Raw genomic sequence first — 20,616 nt, forward strand, 5'->3', positions numbered from 1 at the left:
TATATTGTAAATAGCTGCGATCCCAGCACTGAGCCTTGCGGTACCCCACTAGTCACTGCCTGCCATTCTGAAAGGGACCTGTTAATCCCTACTCTTTGTTTCCTATCTGCCAACCAACCCAATTGTCAGCACTCTACCCACAATATCTTGTGCCCTAATTTTTCCCACTAATCTCCTATGTGGGACCTTATCAAATGCTTTCTGAAAGCCCAGGTACACTACATCCATTGGCTATTCCTTGTCCATTTTCCTAGTTACATCTTCAACAAATTTCAGAAGATGAGTCAAGCATGATTTCCTCTTTGTAAATCCATGCTGACTCGAACCGATCCTGTTACTGCTATCCAAATGTGCGGCTATCTCATCTTTTATAATTGACTCCGGCATCTTCCCCACCACTGATGTCAGGCTAACTGGTCTATAATTCCTTGTTTTCTCTCTCCCAAAAGAAACAACTTGGTTTCTGCATCTGACTGTGCATGTGCTGTCCAGCTTGCTGTCAACCTCAGTGTGTAACAAAGCCACCACTGATAGTTTTGCCATCATAGAGAAAATCCATTCCACAAACGTCTGAAAAATAATCCAAATTCTCTTTAGCCAGTGGTATAAATATTGATTTCTCGAACTTCATGTAAATCTTACATCCCCTCTCTCTCTCCATCCCTCCCCCACCCAAGTCGTACCAGCTTCAAAATTATCTTGTTGAGACTCATTGTCTAGTTCTCACCAACCTCGCCTGTTTCCTTTATCATCGTTACATCTTTCATTCCTTTGTTCTACGTCACTCTACATCATCATCTATATCTCTCGTTTCTCTTTCCCCTGACCCTCAGTCTGAAGAAAGGTCTCGGCCCGATATGTCACCCATTCCTTTTCTCCAGAGATGCTGCCTGTCCCGCTGAGCTACTCCAGCTTTTAGGTTATAAATAATACTTACATTCTGGTATTGCTTGTTTTGTTGATTATAACTGATTTTCCACTTTGATCTACATTGTGATCCATTCCAAAGTAGGCGGCCACTCGATGTACCAACATCCGATGATATGATGACATTGGAGGGAACTTCTTGTAGTGATTACTATGAAGAAAAGAGAAACAGATGAAGACTTCAGAGATCACTCATAGAACCAACATAAACATTAATGCTCATGGTAATTTATGAATAAGACACAAGATGCTGCAGTGAGTGGTCAAGCAGCATCTGAGGAGGGAATGGATAGGCAAAGTTTTGGATTGAGACTTTTCTTCCAACTTATTGTGGAAGGGAAAATAAAGCTTGAAAAGTGGTGGGGTGGGACAAAACCTGACAAGTGATAGGTGGATACAGGTGAGGGGGGGGGGGGGGGGGGGGTGTTTGGCAGTTAGGATGTTTAAGGCTGAAGAATAAAACAAGACAAAAGGATGTCAAATAAGGGGAGAAGAGAAGTGAAATGTAAAGCCAGAGGAAGGGATACAGGTGTAACGGGATGGGCGGGGGGCACAGGAAAGAGCGAATAAGGGGAAAAGTGGGGTGTTACATAAGATTGGAGATTGCAACATTCAACAGTCATAGAGTGATGCAGCATGGAAACAGGCCCTTCAGCCCAACCTGTCTACACCGGCCAACATGTCCCAGCTACACTAGTCTCACCTGCCCACATTTGGTCTATATCCCTCCAAACCGGTCGTATCCATGTACCTGACACTGTTTCATAAATGTTGGGATAGTCCCTGCCTCAACTACCTCCTCTGGTAGCCTGTTCCATCCACCCACCACCCTCTGTGTGAAAAGGTTACCCCTCAGATTTCTAATAACTCTTTTCCCCTTCACCTTAAATCTATGTCCTCTGGCTCTCAATTCACCTTCTCTGTGCATCTACCCAATCTACTCCTCTCAGGATTTTGTACACCTCTGTAAGATCACCCCTCATCCTCCTGTACTCCAAGGAATAAAGTCCCAGCCGACTCAACCTCTCCCTATAGCTCCAATCCTCCAGACCTAGCAACATCCTCGCAAATCTTTTCTGTACCCTTTCCAGCTTGACAACATCTTTCCTATAACATGGTGCCCAGAACTGAACATAATACTCTAAATGCGGCCTCACCAACGCCTTATACAACTACAACATAACCTCCCAACTTCTATACTCAATACTCTGACTGATGAAGGCTAATGTGCCAAAAGCCTTTTTGACCACCTTATCTAACTGCAACTCCATCTTCAAGGAACCATGCACCTTCACTCCTGGATCCTTCTGCTCTACAACACTCCACTGAGACTGTGTAGGTGTAGGTGTAGATCCAGCCCATGTTAGACTTCCCAAAATGTAACACCTTGCAAGCTCACGGTTGGGTTGTGAGCCACCCAAGCGGAATATGAGGTGTTGTCCCTTCCGTTTGCATGTGGCCTCACACAACAATAGAGGAGGTCCAGGACTGAAAGGTTGGTATGGAGTTAAAATGGTTAGCAACCGAAAGAGCCAGCAGGCCAAGGGTAAGTTTTTGATGAATTGGTTGCCTAGTCTTGGCTAAGTCTCACCGATGCAAAAGAAGCCTCATCGGGAGCACTGAATAAGTATCTGAGGTCAGTGGTGGTGCACATGAATCTCTCTCTCACATGGAAGGGCTCCTGGGGTCTCTGGATGGGGGCGAGGGAGGAGATGTGTGGACAGATGTTACATCGCATACAGCTGCAGGGGAGGGACATTTTTGGTGGGAAGGAATGAGTGAAGCAAGAAGCTGCAGAGGGAACGGTATCTACTGGCTCAAAGGGCCTACTCCTGCACCTATGTTCTATGTTTCTACGGAAAGCAGAAAGGGGTGGGGCTGGAAAGATGGGATTGGGGGTGGGATCACACTGAAAGCAGCGGAAATGTTGGGAAATTATGTGTTCGAAGCGGAGGATATTGGTGCGGGGAGAGGGATATACATGAGGATGTGCCAGAACTTGAGCACCTGAGCTGTAGGGAGAGGTTGGGTAGGCTAGGACTGTATTCCATTGAGAATAGGAATGAAATTCAGTCACGGTGCTGTAAAGCATCTGCAGTCAGAAAGTTACTAGAGACCATTCTGATGGATAGGATATATATGCACTTAGATGGACAAATGCTGATTAGGGATGGTCAGCATGGTTTTGTATGTGGGAGTTGGTGTCTCACAAATCTGATTGAGTTTTTTGAAGATGTGACCAAAAAGGTTGATGAGGGCAGAGCTGTAGATGTTGTGTACATGGATTTCTGCAAAGCATTTGACAAGGTTCCGCATGGTAGGCTGCTCTGGGGGGTTAGATTGCTGGGATCCAAGGAGAGATAGCTAAATGGATAGAAAATTGGCTTCATGGAAGGAGGCAGAGGGTGATGGTGGAAGGTTGCTTCTCAGTCTGGAGGCCTGTGACTCGTGGTGTGCCTCAGGGTTCGGTGCTGGAGGGGGTGGTTTGGATGGGAAGGGATGAGTTAACCAGGGAGTTGTGGACGGAATGGTCTCTGCGTAAAACGGTCTCTGCGTAAATGGGTGGCGAAAATGTCAGAGGATTATGTGTTGTGTGCGACAACTGGCGGGGTGAAAGGCAAGGACTAGGGGGACTCTGTCCCTGTTGCGTCTGGGGGAAGGGGGAGCAAGAGTGGAGCTGCGGGGTATGAGGAGATGCATGTGAGGACCTCATCTCTGATGGAAGAGGGGAAGCCCCGTTCCTTAAAGAATAGGGACATCTTGGATCTTTCTCCATCTCTCCCTCACCCAGACATACAAGGCAATTATTCCAATATTTTTTAAGGGAGCAATTACTGGGAAAAGGGATACAAACATGTAGAACCCAATGAGGACATGGAGATAATGGGAGTGGGATTTGCAGCAGGGATATCCACAGTTAATAAGATAGATGAAGCAGTGCTAAATGATCAATTAGAGCAGCTGAGAGAGAAGATACAGAGAGGTGCAGAGACACTCAGTAAGAATGTTTTGCAAGTATTTTATAAGTAAGATAAAACACTCAAACTGTATGAGCGGACAATAAATAGGATGATAGAGTGAATATTATTTCCCAGGAGAAACATATGGAACAGGTGTGTAGTGCTTATTCCAACTGGTTAATGTCTCAGGTAAAGGGTGGCCTTGGTTCTTGGTTCTTGGTCTCAGATTAAACTCCAAGTCAAAAGTCAAGACTGAGTCAAAATAGACTAACGAACCAAAACTGCTTAGTTGTCATATGTATTTCCTTAACAGGCCCGTAAATACAATAGAATACAGGTAATGCATAACTACCAAGTTTACAATAAATAGATACAACCTGCAATATCAGTAACCATAATATTGAAACCAAAGACACAGCGCACAGTCCATATAAGTTCATGTGTAGTGTTCACCAGCTTGATGCTTGCTGGGAAGAAGTATTAAGTTTAGTTTAGTTTAGTTTAGTTTAGAGATACAGCGTGGAAACAGGCCCTTCGGCCGGCCAAGTACGCACTGACCAGCACACACAAGGGGCAATTTCCATTGATACCAAGCCAATTAACCTACAAACCTGCACGTCTTTGGAGTGTTGGAGGAAACCAAAGATCTCGGAGGAAACCCATGCAGGTCACGGGAAGAACCTGCAAACTCCATGCAATTGTTCTTCAAGTTCTTGAAATAAGCTGTTCTTGAACTACCTACCATTTCTCCACCATATCTGTAACGGATCTATATTCTGCTGTATCCTTTGATAGTCTTCAACACCGTCTGCAACCCCACATTTTGAGGTAATCTGCAAACTTACTAACCAACTCATCTACATTTAATCAATTTAATTACATTCAAGTAATTTACATGCATCACTTGTAATAGAGGTTACAGCACAGATCCTTGCGGAAGTCCACTCATTACAGACCACCAGTTGGAATAATACCATTCCACCACTCTCCCCTGCCTTCTATGGGTAAACCAGCTTGAATCCAAACTACTAAGTTACCAGATAAGTTGAAAAGTCATGTTCACAGCAATAGAAGGTAATGGAATCTCTTACTTGTTATCATTGATAAAATCTATTAGTTCCTGTTCCATTTTTAAAAGCATCATTCTGTCCCTGTAAAATGATAAAAAAAATTGAATCAGTGCAAATATAAAAACTGTTGATAACGTTTAAATAAACACTTTCCCTTACTTGTTCAGTACATCCAAAAACTTCATTCTGCAAGAATGGAATGACAAAACACACGAGCCTTGGCAGATACTGTAAGGTTTCCAAGTTGCTTGTATACTGACTAATCTCAGGGTCTGTGCACCTTGCTCAGGTTGTTGATTAATCCAGAGAGCTCAGTGCATGTGGAATCACTTCTTCACATTACTATCAGAATGATTAATACTAAACTACCTCCGCTGATCAGTATCATCTTGATTAAAACTTTATATATCTTTATTATTTCTCTGTGAAATCTATCATAATGGGAATTATTCAATTCGAGAAGATTGTTTAAAATCACTCCACTTCGGTTAACAAATTCTATGACATTGACAGCAAAATGATATGTAGTTAGAACTTTGTACTTTAATCGTCAAGTGCATTTTGTGCCATAATTGAGCTGTAACTAAAGATGCAAAGTCACTTTGATCTGTATTCTTGACAATTTCTCTCATTTTCATGCACTCATCTTTCACCTTTGACTGTACAGGGGCCACATAATATTGTTCATTGCACACAAAGATTACTTTATACAGACAGATCATTCATCCAAAGATAGACACAAGATGCTGGAGTAATTCAGCGGGCCAGGCAGCATCTCTGGATAGAAGGAATGGGTGACAATTTGGGTCGGAACCCTTCTTCAGATTGTTTCGGGTTGAGCACAGCAGGGAATGATGATTGGATAAAATTTCATTTATTTCAATACCACAGGTCTGAGAGGTAGGTTGGATAAACTCAGGGTGTGGATATGTACCGGTGACTGTGACATTATAGATATTACAGAATGTGTAGGATGGAACAGCAAACGCTGGTTTATACCGAAGATAGACACAAAGTGCTGGAGCAACTCAGTAGGTCAGGCTGCAGCTCTGGAGATAAGGAACAGGTGATGTTTTGGGTCAGAACCCTTCTTCAGATTGACAGTCTGACCTGGCTCAGGGAGCGATAGGATTGGCAGCCTAATGTTGCAGGACACAGGTGCAGCACGCAATTTTTTTTTTCCGTATCGTATCTCCGTCCATGCTGCAGCCTAACATCAAGGAGTTGGCTGCCTTTGCTGGAGACCAACTTTGAGAGCTCCACCGCGGGTGCCTGCGGACGTAACGTCACGGAGCTCGCGATCTCTGTCGGGGGCTCCAACCACGGGAGCCCCCGACAGAGACACTTTTAAGAAGCCAGACAACTTTTAATAAGCCCGAGCTGTTAACATTTAACATTACCGGTTGATTCTCCTTGGTTCTGAAAACTCGTGCTTATGTTTTTCTCCTCCCAATGAGCCAATGAAAATGCCCGGTCAGCAAAGGCAATGAACTAAACTACCAATGACTACCTTGACCACCCATAACTACATGGTGACCCCACTACCACTCCACCTACGGCTACAAAAGTATTGATTTTCTCCATGGCGACCATTCTTGGTCGCAGAAAATTTTTAAACATGTTGAAAATTTTATGGCGATCATACTAAGGCTGTGACTAGTTCCCAGAATGCAGGAACTCCTTGTGACCATGAAGGAGACTCACCAGAGACCACTGGCGAACATGTGGCGACCATGTGGCGATCATGAGGCGAGCGCAGAGTCTCCTGCACTTGCCTAAAAAGTCGCATAAGTGGGACAGGCCCTTCACTCTGGCCATGGAGGAGGCCCAGGTCATAAAGGTCAGATTCGGAATGGCAGGGGGCGTTGGTACTGAGCCACCGGGTGATCAGGTTGGTTAATGCGAACTGTGCGGAAGTGTTGGGTGAAGCGATCGCCAAGCCTGCGCTTGGTCTCACCGATGTAGAGCAGTTGAGGCCTGCTGCACCTGGAAAGACTGCTTGGGTCCTTGGATGGAGTCGAGGGGGGGAGGTAAAATGACAAGTGTAGCATTTCCTGTGGTTGTAGGGGAAAGTGCCCGGGAAGTGGTGGTTTGGGTGCGAAGGGACGAATTGACCAGGGACTTACGGAGGGAGCAGTCTGTGTGGAAAGCAGACAGGGGAGGAGGTAGGAAGATGTGACCAGTGGTGGGATTCCGTTGGAGGTGGCAAAAATGTCAGAGGATTATTTGTTGTATGTGACGGTTGGTACGGTGGAAGGTGAGGACAAGGTGGACTCTCTCCTTGTTACAAGAAGGGGATGGGGAATGCGAGCAGAGTTACGGGGTATAGAAGAGACCCTGGTGAGAGCCTCATCTATAGTAGAAGAGGGGAACCACTGTTCCCTAAAGAATGAGGACAGTTCAGATGCCCTGGTGTGGAACACTTCATCCTGGGTGCAGATGCGGCGTTGATGGAGGAATTGGGAGTAGGGGATAGAGTCCTTACAGGAAGCAGGGTGGGAAGAAGTGTAGTCCAGATAGCCATGGGAGTCAGTGGGTTCGTAGTAGATGTCGATCAGTAGTCTGTTGTCTGCGATGGAGATAGTGAGGTCTAGAAACGGTAGGGAGATGGCGGAAATGGTCCAGGTGAATTTGAGTGCTGGATGGAAGTTAGTGGTGAAATGGATAAAGTCAGTGAGTTCTGCATGGGTGCAGGAGGTGGCACCAATGCAGTCATCAATGTAGCAGAGGTAGAGTTTGGGGATAGGGCCACTGTACGCCACGAACAAGGATTGTTCGACGTACTCTACAAAGAGGCAGGCATAGCTGGGGCCCATGCGCATGCCTGTAGCTACGCCTTGTATTTGGAGGAGATGGGAGAAGTCAAAGGAAAAATTGTTGAGGGCAAGGACCTAGGCGGAGGAGAGTGTTAGTAGACGGGGACTGGTTGGTTCTGCAGTCGAGGAAGGAACGGAAGGCATTAAGACCCTCCTGGTGGGGGATGGAGGTGTAGAGTGACTGGACATCCATGGTGAAGATGAGGGAGTGGGGGCCTGGAAAATGGAAGTTGTGGAGGAGACGAAGAGCATGTGAGGTGCCTTGGACATAGGTAAGGAGGGATTTGACCAGGGGGGATACGATGGTGTCGAGGTCTCGTCCTACCGAACTTATTTCCACATACCTCGACTCCATCCTATCCCCACTGGACAAATCCCTCCCCACCGGTGTCCAAGCCACCTTGCACACTCTTCGTCTCCTCCATGACTTCTATTTCCAAGAAGATGGAGTGATAAAGAAGACTTGCTTTCATAGATCAGGCATGGAGTATAAGAGGCAGGAAGTCATGATGCGGTTTTATAGAACTTTGGTTAGGCCGTATTTGCAGTTTTGTTTGCAGTTCTGGTCACCCCATTACAGGAAGGATATGGAGACGTTGGAGGCTGTCCAGTGCCAACTACCATGGGTGGCACGGTGGCACAGAGGCAGAGTTGCTGCCTTATAGCACTTGCAGCACCAGAGACCCAGGTTCGATCCCGACTATGGGTGCTGTCTGTACAGATTTAGTACATTCTCGATGTGACCGCAAGGGTTTTCTCTGAGATCTTCCACATTCCAAAGACATGCATGTTTGAAGGTTAATTGGCTTGGTATCAGTGTAAATTGTCCCTAGTGTGTGTAGGATAGTGTTAATGTGCGGGGATCGTTAGTCGGTGTTCACCCGGTGGGCCGAAGGGCCTGCATCTATAAACTAAACTAAACTAGACTATTGAGGCCTTGAATAAACTGACATGTTTGAGAAACACCACAGCTCAACGAGATGTTCTTTGTGCCTGCCCTACCTGAGCTAATTAAAAGGGTGACTGGACTCCACATTAAGCCAGATTCAGGTTATAGGTGTACACAATTCTCTCCAACAGGGGGATATTTATCGGGGGGGGATATCAGTTTATTGGGTCTAGATGTAGAAACAGTCTTCGTATTTCTGACCGCAGCACATGTTCTTCTTGTCTATTTTTACCCAACTGAAAAAGTTACTTTTATAACAACTAAACCAGGTTCGCTTCTTAATAAACAGACACCACACAAACTGTTTGGTAGACCAGTTCAAAACTTTACTTAACATCGGCCGATGGAAGGGAGCGAGAATTCCAGTCAAGTGACCAACACAGACACTTGACTGTGCTCAGCCACCTTCCCTGAACAACAGAATTACATTGCCTTAAATAGGTTTTTTTTGTCCCCTTAGCACATTCCAGAGACATTAATCATGTCAGAGGTACAGGAAAAGGTTTCCACAGATTGCATCACATCAAAGGCCTTTTGTTTACATGGTACAAGATATACTAAAAACATTGGCCATTTGCTTTATTGCCTCTTGCTTCAAAGATGTGACCAACTATATCTCTCTTCCTCTATCACCTCCTCCCCCATAAACATTGGTCATTTGCTTTATGGCATCTCACTTCAAAGATTTGACTAGCTATGTCTCTCTTCCTTGTTGTCACTTCCTCACTTGGGAGACAATGTTATGGTATTTATTATCCCACACACTGCAACCTGAGACAAGCCTAATTTGACACTAAATATAAACTGTAAGCTAGCCCTGAAACCTATTTTAATTTTTTCCTATTTTTGTAACTTTATTCTGCTTCATCACAACAGTTTCTCCAAAACTGGGAACATTCCAATATGGGTCAAAAACAATTCTTGTAAATTACTTTAAATGATTGACCTGCTCACTGGGAATGGATTATCCGTTGCTAATCCAAGGCCAAATAAAACAAGGTTTGTCGAGATAAAGAAGGTAACATTTCAATCTCAGACTTTTTACCTTCCAACTTCCCATTAGAACTAAAACCACCCATTCTGAGGTGTTAATATTACCATCCATTTTCCAATTCACAACATATTTAAGTATAGTGTTAAAGAAGGAACTGCAGATGCTGGAAAATCGAGGTAGACAAAAATACTGGAGAAACTCAGCGGGTGAGGCAGCATCTATGGAGCGAAGGAAATGGGCAACGTTTCGGGTCTCGGGTGAATAGGGGTTTTGACCCGAAACATTGCCTATTTCCTTCGCTCCATAGATGCTGCCTCACCTGCTGATATTTAAGTATAGGTCTCATCGTTAATCATTTTAAATGGAAAGATAATTTGACAATGAAGGTGCAAATATTTAACATTAAGAACAGGTAGACAAAATTGCTGGAGAAACTCAGCGGGTGCAGCAGCATCTATGGAGCGAAGGAAATAGGCAACGTTTGGGGCCGAAACAAGAACAGTTATATAGTACAGAAAAATATATTTTGGCGGTACAGCTGGTCACTTCAGCATGAAAGTTGCTTACCTTGGATTGTTCTTTAATGTATTAATGAGAAACTCATGTAAGTCGATCCCTGTGGAGTCTGTGTACTCTTGACTGTATTCTGTAACATAAGGGCACACATACAATAGAATCGTTATTTTTTCTTTTAGCCAAGGCCTTCGATTTGTAAAATTATTATTGGTTGGATTTAAACCAATGAGTTGCCCATTGTGATCTTTACATCTCAATAGAGCAAAGAAAAATGTAGAGTTACAGAAACCAAAATGGTGAAAAAAACGAGTCTGAGGAAAAGATGTGAACAAAGGAGATAGGAAAATTATCCAGATATATATCTCCAGATATGTCTTATTACTTGTGAAAATGAGATGCCACCATTTTATTTCTTGCTATAATGATGAATGATATGTCGGGACGATGAAATTAATCAATAATAAAGATGCTTTGTTACTTTGGTGATGCGCTATTATGTTCTGATTATCTAGCATTATTGATTATTTATTTAGCGAATGCAAAGTCCTTTAGCCAAGCAGTTGCCTCTTGATTTGCTGTATGAAGGGTGACAAGTCCTCCATTGAGTCTAAATAAATTGATATTAATATTGTGTTACTGATTACTGTATATTTATTTGTCTGTTGTGTTCTAGAACCGCTGCCTGAAAAAAGCACTGAGAATAGCAAAGGACACACTGCACCCTCTCCACACACATCTGGATCTCCTGCCATCAGGCAAGATATACCGTAGCATCAAAGCCTGGACAACCAGACTGCTAAACAGCTTCCTTCCACAGGCTGTGAGGCTGCTAAACAGTCACTTCACCTGATTCTGCTGCTTTTTTGCACTGACAATTTAATAACAACTCTGGCACTGGCCACTTAAATCAGCTGCCCTGGACAATTTATGACTGTTTTTACTTGTATTTTAATGTTGCTGTTTTTACCTGCACTTTTTAAAACTATTTGCATTGTTTTTATCAGGGACTGGATTGTTTTTATTGTTTTTATTTATGTGTGAAATGTTTAAGTTTTATGTGCAATGCTCTGGTATTCCCTGGGAAACGTGTCTCATTTTGCACTGTACAACTGTTGCTTTGCAAGATGACAATAAAGGTTGATTGATTGATTGATTGAATGGGCCTGTAAAGTTGCAGTAAGAAATAATTTTATCATTCTATTCCCAATACATATGACCAGGGCTGGATTTAGATGAAGAGAGGCCCTAGGCTATTCCACTTGTGAGGCCCCTCCCAATTCCCCACCCCCACAACGAGAGAAAGATGGAAGAGCCCACCAGATTGACACCGATGTGCAGCCGAGCGTGGCCAATGAGAAAAGGGTTGGAAAGCTGCGATTTTTATTTATTGCCAGTGCTAGTGTTGAGTTATCGGCTTAAAACACTATTATTCTGAAATGGAGGGCAAGGAAAATTACTGAGGTGTTGTTTGGAGACTACAGTGCGTTGTGACAACATATGTAAGAAAGGCATATGACAGTGTCAAAAATATTATACACCAGGCCCGTACGAAGCTTTTCAAAAAGCGGGGTGGCATGGCACGATTACAAAAACTTTATGTGAAATAAGTGCACGCAGCACATATCACAAGCGTGAAGCTCAAAGACCCTTGCAGCCAGGGTCCAGGGCCCGCTTAAGGCCCTTGGAAGCTCTGGGGTTTTAGATGCTCTCTGGTGCATTCTGAGCCTTATTTTGGAGCATTTCTGCACCAAATTTATGGCCAATATTTCAGAAATAATTTTGGTTGAGTCAAGAGTAATGAGTGGTTGGAATGGGATGATTGGGATCATTGTTGTATACATTTTTTTAAATCAAGAATTGAAGCTGTCCTTGTTTTAATAATCATGTTGTACTGTAAAATGTTATGTAAAATGTGATAAAGGAGCATACGAACACTGCAAATTAAATACTGTAAGTTTTTGCAGTAAATAAAACCTTTTCCAGAAAATGGTTCATGTGTTGATTTGATTGCCTGTTATTGTTCGACTGTGTTAGTGTGTGCACATTAAAAATATGATGTAAAATGATAGTCACAAACTATGGAATACATATTTTTTTCAGTATTGTTATCAAGGAAAAGAAAGCAGTACCAATTGTTTGATATTATTCATATGGAGGAGAAAATATAATTGCTCTAAAACCTACCTTAATTTTGCAATCTCACTAAAGATAATCCCCCTTTTCCTCCCCTTCCCTCCACCCTCCTTCCCTCGCCTCCCTCCCTTTCCCTCTCCCCCTCCCCTTCTCTCTCCCTCCCCTTCCCCTCTCTCTCTCCCCCTCCCCTCTCTCTGCTTTCCCCCTTCCCCTCCCTCTCTCCCCCCTCTGTCTCAAACCCTCCTTTCTCCCTCACCTCCCTCCTCTCTCTCCCTCCCCCTCTCTCTCCCTCCCACGCAGCGAGGCTCCGACTCCGCGCCGCAGACACTGCAGCCATCACCCCCTGTACTGGAGAAACGGGCGCTCCTGCAACGCAATATTCCACTACTTACCTGGAGTAGACACCTAGGATCTTTGGTAGACATGAGGCATCGAGGTGATTGTGTGGAGTGCAAATGGATATCTGAACCCGCCCAGGGCCCACTGCGTGCGCGCACGCGCGGAGAGATAGCGTCATCTTGCGTCGTTACTGCGTCACCGGCTTCCCCCAACAGCGCAGGCATGGATGGTCGCAATTTATTTCCCCAAAACTTCCAGCGGGCCGGTACCAGAATTTCTGGTAATTTCCGTCAAAGTGCAAACGCTGATAGTGCACCAAATTTATTTTTCTCTGGACTTTTTTTACTCTGGGAAAAGACACTTTGGCCGGAGGCCCCCTAGATTTTGAGGCCCTAGGTTGCCTTCAGCCTATGAAGCCTAAAGAGATAAATCCGGCCCTGCCGACCCTCCCCCTAGATCTCGAGGCCCTAAACATAAGCTTGTGAAGCTTATACGTAAATCCCGCCCTGCATATGACAATTGAACTCTCCTGACATGATGTTTCCCATGGCTGGAGAGAGGTTACTTATTCAGGACTGAAGTGAGAAGAAATGTTTTCAACCAGAGGGTAGTAAATTATTGGAATTCTTTACTGCAAGACGTCTGTCAGGGTTCAGCCATTGTGTAAATCAAAGTAATACAGACACTGACTGATGATGATTGAAAGCAGAATCAATGCACTTGATGTTAGTAAGGAAGATGGGACTACAGTAAAATATCAAGTCGGGTCTTCACGCTGAAGCAGGTGCATGGCCTATTTCTGGTTTTATTATTTATCTGCCTACATTTTCAAGGATATTAAAGACAAACACCAGATGTCTATAGTAAAATTAAATTCTATTTATTTTAGTTTTGTTTAGTTTAGCTGAGTTTAGCTGAGTTTAGCTGAGTTTAGCTGAGTTTAGCTGAGTTTAGCTGAGTTTAGCTGAGTTTAGTTGCGTTTAGTTCAGAGATACACCATGGAAACAGGCCCTTTGGCCCACCGAGTCCATGCCAACCATCGATCACCATCAATCACCCATTCACAATAGTTCTATTTTATCCCACTTTCTCATTCAATCCCTCCACACTTGGGGGAATTTACAATGGCAATTAACCTACTGCACCAACCCACGCATCTTTGAGATGTGACAAGAAACCAGACCACCCAGAAAAAAACCCAACACGGTCACAGGGACAACATGCAAACTCCACACAGACAGCACCCAAAGTCAAAATCAAACCCGGGTCTTGAGTGCAGTGAGACAACAGCTCTACCAGCTGCCCCACTGTGCCACTCATTGGTTCCTTCAATTCCTTTAGTTTAGTTTAGTTTAATCTTTAGTTAAGTTAAGTTTGGTTTAGCGGTTCCAGCGGTTCTAGAACACAACAGACAAATAAAGATACAGCACAAAGGTCTTGACAGGCACGATACAGAGAGTATACGTCTCCTGCCTGAGGAGTCCAAAGCCAGAGACACAGTTTCAGAATAAGGGGTCGGCCATTTATTAAATTGATTGAAAGTTACGGCATGGAGAATTGCCACCAACTTTCAATGCTTTGAAACAAGGAAGGAACAATCAATGCTAACAGCTTTATTTTTAGTGGTCCAGTGGTGCCAATAGTCCAGGAGGTCTTACTGCCACAATTGACTAACAAGGCAGAGACATCTACAAACCTTGGTTCATCTGGAGTGCCCTGATGACTTTTTGTCTACCAAGACTTTATATATTTTAGTCATAGTCATAGAATGTTACAGCATGGAAACAAGCCCTTCGGCCCACCGAGTCCACACTGACCATTGATTGCCCGTTCACATTAGTTCTATCTAATTCCACTTTCGCATTCACTACCTGCATGCAAGGGGAAATTTACGGCGGCCAATTAACCTGCAAAACCGCATGTCATTGCGATGTGGGAGGAAACCGGAGCAAAATATGATTACAACTCAGCCATTTACAGTGAATAGAGAGTTAAGAATGTGTAGCAATTGTAATCTGAGTTTGTAGATCCAAAACAAGTCAGTTACTTAAATTAAAACTCAGCTTATTCCATGATTAATTGGTGATGGGTGCTCCATGGTGTGAACTAATGCCCATAGCATAGTATGAAAAATTACTTCATTAATGCACATCATTGATTCAAGAGTGATTCATGACTGGTAATGCATAGTTGAATTTTCCGAGTGGCACAGTTCAACCAGAAAGTGGCAATAATGGCATTCTGGAAAAAATAATCCAGTTTCAAACATACAGCATTGATAAAAGTAAGGTTTATCATGTGAATTCCTCTATAAAGTTGAATAAACTGTGGGAAAATGTTTCTCTTTGAAATCAGTTTCTATTCTAAACCACAAATATGTCCCTTTTAACCAGGGGTCGACAACCTATGGCCCCAGGGCAAAATTCGGCCCATAACCCAAAATCATCCGGCCCGCTGGCGTATTTATTTATCCTCAATAATCCGAACCGCAGACTTCCGTCATCTTCGGTACCTGGAATGTTTAAGAAAGAACTGCAGATGCTGGAAAAATCAAAGGTAGAAAAAAATGCTGGTGTGCGTTTCTCTAGCATTTCTTTCTACCTCCAGCACCTGGAGCAAAGATCTTATAGCGATATAGCTTCGCTATAAGATCTTTGCCTGGAAGGTGATTTGGCTGTACCACATCCTGCGCAAAGCCAACGGCACAGCCCCGCACCTTCTGTGGGCTTCACTGTCGGGATCGGGGTTGTCATTAGACCGGGGGCGAGTGAATAGGATATTTGAGCTCGGTGTCCTAGAAGGGGCGGGATCTATGTGAACACGTGATTTGATGCCTGCCATCCGGGGCGGGATGGGGGCGGGATCCGTGTGTACACGTGATAGATGTGGCCCGCCATTCGCTCACAGACATGCTTCCCGGCCCCTTGACAGAAAAGGTTGCTGACCCCGGCTTCAAACATATATTGCTCACCGTTAACCAAGTGGGTAAAACTCCCAGATTTTAACCAAACAAGAGGATTAATTACAACCACATACCTTTTGACAGCATTTTCATTTTAGATTTTTCACTAAGTTTTTCTTTCTCTTTGTTTTTATCTTTTTCCAATTCTTCTTTATTGTTTTTCTCATCATCTTGAATACTTGATGTGCTGATGAGTTGGTGCTGAATGGAATCCTGCAACACAGGAAAGAAAAGAAAACAATAATACCTTTCAATGTTTTTAATTAATGGTTGATGATGTTGACACAAATATGAAGTTATCAATCTGATAAACTGAAATTACTGGCCAAACAGAATAATCTGACCTCAATTTAATTAAAATAATGAATGCCTTCCTTAGCTGAGAACAAACCTGAAAAAGTCGAAATAAATTCTCCCTTGAATTAAAATTATAATTTGTGGATGAACTATTAGAGACTTTCTCAGGTTTGTTCACTTAACTTCCAACTGAGGTCAGTTTATCTCCTTCTTTGGGCAGTAACATTACTTTGTTATTTGCATAACAAATAAATCCTGTGACACAAAAAAATCATAGACTATTGTTGTAAGCTCAAATCTTATCTTCCCTGCAGTAATGAAAATGAGTAGTTTGATACAAATACATCGGTAGATGCTCCTGAACACATCATCAGTGATGTAACCTGGGGTCATTGGGTGTTTCGGGTCTTTCAACATCAGACACCCTCACCCAGGCGACCCAGCCGTGGTTGATCAGACCACGACTTGTGTTCAGGTGGCATTCGCTCCTCCCCATGGACCTCTCCTGATCCAGAGCCATCTCGAGGCCTTCTCCGCTGCCTCTGGGGTGGTCTTGATGGCCCTTCTCCTCGCCACTCCGGGAGAAGGGGGTGGGGGAAAGGGGGGGGAGAGAAGGGGGGGGGGGAGAGGGGGGGGGGAGAGAGAAGGGGGGGGAGAGAGAAGGGGGGGAAGAGAAGGGGGAAGGAAGAGGGGGAGAGAAGGGGGGGGGGGAGAAGGGGGGGGGAGAGAAGGGGGGGGGGGGGGGGGGGGGGGGAAGGGGGGGAGGGAGGGGGGGGAGGGAAGGGGGGGAGGGAAAGGGGGAGGGAAAGGGGGGGGGGAAGGGGAGGAAATGACTTTTAAGAAGCCAGACAACTTTTAATGCCAGAGATAGACAGCTGTGAAACTCGGTGGACATTTAACATTACCGGTCGGTTCTCCTTGGTTCTGAAAACTCTTGTTTACGTTTTTTTTCCCCAAGGACCAAACAAAATGTCCGGTCAGCAAAGGCGATTAACTAAAACTACCTATGACTACCCATAACTACATGGCGGCCCCACCACAACTGCACGTACGACTACAGGATTATCGATTATCTCCGTGGCGACCAATTTTTGGTCACAGAAAAATTTTCCAACATGTTGAAAAATTTGCGGCCACCATACTGAGGCCGCGACTAGTTCCCAGAATGCGGGAACTCCTCGCGACCATGAAGGAGACTCACTAGAGACCATAAACGAACATGTGGCGACCGTATGGCGAGCGCAGTCTTCTGCACTCACCTAAAAAGTCGCCTAAGTGGGACAGGCCCTTAATGTTGTATGATTTTATCGGGTTGTATATAAAACAAAGCATTTCACTATACCTGGGTGCGTGTGACAATAAACTATCTTGAATCATTGAACATGAATTTGCTTCAGTAGCATTGATGCTGTACCTGATTCTCTGGAGTGGTTTCTGGTGATGGCAGAGGCAGGTTTGACTCTTCACAAACAGCAAGACTTCTCACTAGTTTACCTTTGGCACCTGTCTATGAAGCACAGCAAAAACAAGTAGATTATTGCTCATACACATTTGGAAACATCACCATATTGCAATTATATTACAAGCTATATAACAGGAGCAGAGATGTTTTGTGAAATATGTTATAACATTGGAAAATTCCATTTCACATGAATGTGCACCTTTCTAATGAAATAATGAGAAAATGGGAACATTAGATGAGATGTTCGTGATAAGAAGCTCTCATGGTAATTTGTTAAAGTAAGTTTGCTCATCTAAATTCTAATTTTGACAAACAACTTAATATAGGACATTAGACTTTGTAAATATGGAGCAAATATCTAACTTTTAAAATATAAGACACCTGAGACACAAATCAAATAAAATATTGTCCACAGTCCAGAAACCTCCCAGAGCCCATGGAAGATTAACAGTGCATTACACACATGTTTTATTTAACCACCAATAACAAAGTATTGGCAGCTGGCACACTCAAGCCTCAAACACACGATCTGTATCGATGGACGATCACTTGTTTTTATTTCAAATATTTTCTGAACTTCTTCGATATAATTTTAGAATTGCTTCAATCTTTAGGCACAGATATTCCAATCTTTAGTATTTAACATAAATTGATTTACCTCTTGATTTAATTTTGGGGACAAATCCAACATAGTGAGAATGATTAGTCAAAGGTAGTAATAAACTGATCATTTAGTTTAATGTCAAGCCCACAAGAGAAAAGACAATTCTGGAGATTGAAAACACAAAAAGCTGGAGTAACTCAACGGGTCAGACAGCATCTCTCGAGATACTCCAGCTTTTTGTATCTATCTTTGGTTTAAACCATTATCTACAGTTCCTTCCTACACAAAGACAAATCTGCATTTGGTTTTGTGTAATGAACCAGATTTGATTAAGGAGCCCGAGGAGGTGAAGGAACCTCGAGGAGGGCAGTGTCAGTGACTCATTAAGTCAAAGTGATACAGCATGGAAACAGGCCCTTCGGCCCAACTTGCCCACACCAGCCAACATGTCCCAGCTACACTAGTCCCACATGCCCGCTTTTGTTCCATATCCTTCCAAACCTGTCCTATCCATGTACTTGTCAAATTATTTCTTAAACATTGGGATAATCCCAGCCTCAACAATGTCCTCTGGCAGCTTGTTCTATACATCAACCACACCTTTGTGTGAAAATGTTATCCCACAGATTCCTATTTTCCCCTTCACCTTAAACTCATGTACTCTGGTTCTCGATTCATCTGGGCAAGAGACTCTGTGCATCTACACAATCTATTCCCCTCATGATTTTATACACCTCTATAAGATCACCCCTCACCCTCCTGCACGCCAAGGAATAGTGTCCCAGCCTACTCAACCTCTCACTATAGCTCAGACCCTCTAGTCCTGGCAACATCCTTGTAAATCTTCCCTGTACCCTTCCCAGCTTGACAATGTATTTCCTATAACATGGTGCCCAGAACTAACACAATTGCAACATGACCTCCCAACTTTTATAGTCAATAATCTAAGTGATGAAGGCCAATGTGGTTGGGAGAGTGGGCAAAGAAGTGGCAAATGGAATAGCCCATGCTCTTTGGTAGAAGGAATAAAGGCGTAGACTATTTTATAAATGGTGTGAGGATTCAGGAAATGGGAGTTGCAAAGGGACTTGGGCGTGCTGGTGAAGTAGTGCCAAAAGGATAATTTGCAGATAAAGTCGGCTGCATGGAAGGCAAATCAGATGCAGTATAATGTGGATAAATGTGAGGTTATCCATTTTGGTGGCAAAAACAGGAAAGCAGACTATTATCTAAATGGTGGCCGACTAGGAAAAGGGGGGATGCAGCGAGACCTGGGTGGCATGGTACACCAGTCATTGAAAGTAGGCATGCAGGTGCAGCAGGCAGTGAAGAAAGCGAATGGTATGTTAGCTTTCATAGCAAAAGGATTTGAGTATAGGAGCAGGGAGGTTCTACTGCAGTTGTACAGGGTCTTGGTGAGACCACACCTGGAGTATTGCGTACAGTTTTTGGTCTCCAAATCTGAGGAAGGACATTATTGCCATAGAGGAGTGCAGAGAAGGTTCATCAGACTGATTCCTGGGATGTCAGGACTGTCTTATGAAGAAAGACTGGATAGACTTGGTTTATACTCTCTAGAATTTAGGAGATTGAGAGGGGATCTTATAGAAACTTACAAAATTCTTAAGGGGTTGGACAGGCTAGATGCAGGAAGATTGTTCCCGATGTTTGGGAAGTCCAGGACAAGGGGTCACAGCTTAAGGATAAGGGGGAAATCCTTTAAAACCGAGATGAGAAGAACTTTTTTCACACAGAGAGTGGTGAATCTCTGGAACTCTCTGCCACAGAGGGTGGTCAAGGCCAGTTCATTGGCTATATTTAAGAGGGAGTTAGATGTGGCCCTTGTGGCTAAGGGGATCAGAGGGTATGGAGAGAAGGCAGGTAAGGGATATTGAGTTGGATGATCAGCCATGATCATATTGAATGGCGGTGCAGGCTCGAAGGGCCGAATGGCCTACTCCTGCACCTAATTTCTATGTTTCTATGTTTCTAAATGCAATGTTAGCATTCATTCAAGGAGGACTAGAATATAAATGCAAGAATACAATGGTGAGGTTTTATAGGGCTCAGGTCAGAGCACATTTGGAACATTGGGGAAATTCAACCTATGTCCATCTTCACTAGCTACAATATCACCCACTTTAGTGTCATCTGCAAACTTGCTAAACATGCCTTAAATGTTCTTATCCAAATCATTGATAATGATGACAAACAGCAATGAGCCCTGCAATGAACCCGGAGGCACACTACTAGTCACAGGCTCCCAGTCTGAGCAACAACCTTCCACCATCATCCTCTGCTTCCTTCCATAAAGCTAATTTTTTAGTCAGCCATCTCTCCTTGAATCCCATGTGACCTAACCTTCTAGAGCAGCCTACCATGCAGCACCTCGTCCAATACTTTGCTGAAATCTATATATACAACGTCTACAGCTCTGCCCTCATCAAGCTTTATGGTCACATCTTCAAAATACTCAATCACATTCGTGAGACACGATCTCCCACATACATGTCTGCACTCAGATGGACAAGTAGGGTGGTTAATCTGGGAAATTCATTGTCATTGACGGCTGTGAAGGCCAAGTTAT

At 43.7% G+C, this 20,616-nt stretch overlaps 1 protein-coding gene across 3 annotated transcripts in view; it reads right to left on the reverse strand.

Annotated features, from left to right (window-relative positions):
* Positions 1 to 20,616, reverse strand: part of arpp21 (cAMP-regulated phosphoprotein, 21) — a 178,297-nt gene that overhangs the window by 73,262 nt on the left and 84,419 nt on the right. For all 3 annotated transcript variants that reach the window (XM_055633761.1, XM_055633759.1, XM_055633760.1), the window contains 5 exons: positions 17,378 to 17,470; positions 15,741 to 15,879; positions 10,284 to 10,362; positions 4,979 to 5,038; positions 938 to 1,078 (listed from right to left, as the gene is read on the reverse strand). In XM_055633761.1, coding sequence (XP_055489736.1) covers positions 938 to 1,078; positions 4,979 to 5,038; positions 10,284 to 10,362; positions 15,741 to 15,879; positions 17,378 to 17,470 — 512 coding nt within the window. The remainder of the gene's footprint in view (positions 1 to 937; positions 1,079 to 4,978; positions 5,039 to 10,283; positions 10,363 to 15,740; positions 15,880 to 17,377; positions 17,471 to 20,616) is intronic.

This window comes from Leucoraja erinacea, chromosome 4, assembly GCF_028641065.1.
Source record: "Leucoraja erinacea ecotype New England chromosome 4, Leri_hhj_1, whole genome shotgun sequence".
In the NCBI taxonomy this organism is placed as follows: domain Eukaryota; kingdom Metazoa; phylum Chordata; class Chondrichthyes; order Rajiformes; family Rajidae; genus Leucoraja; species Leucoraja erinaceus.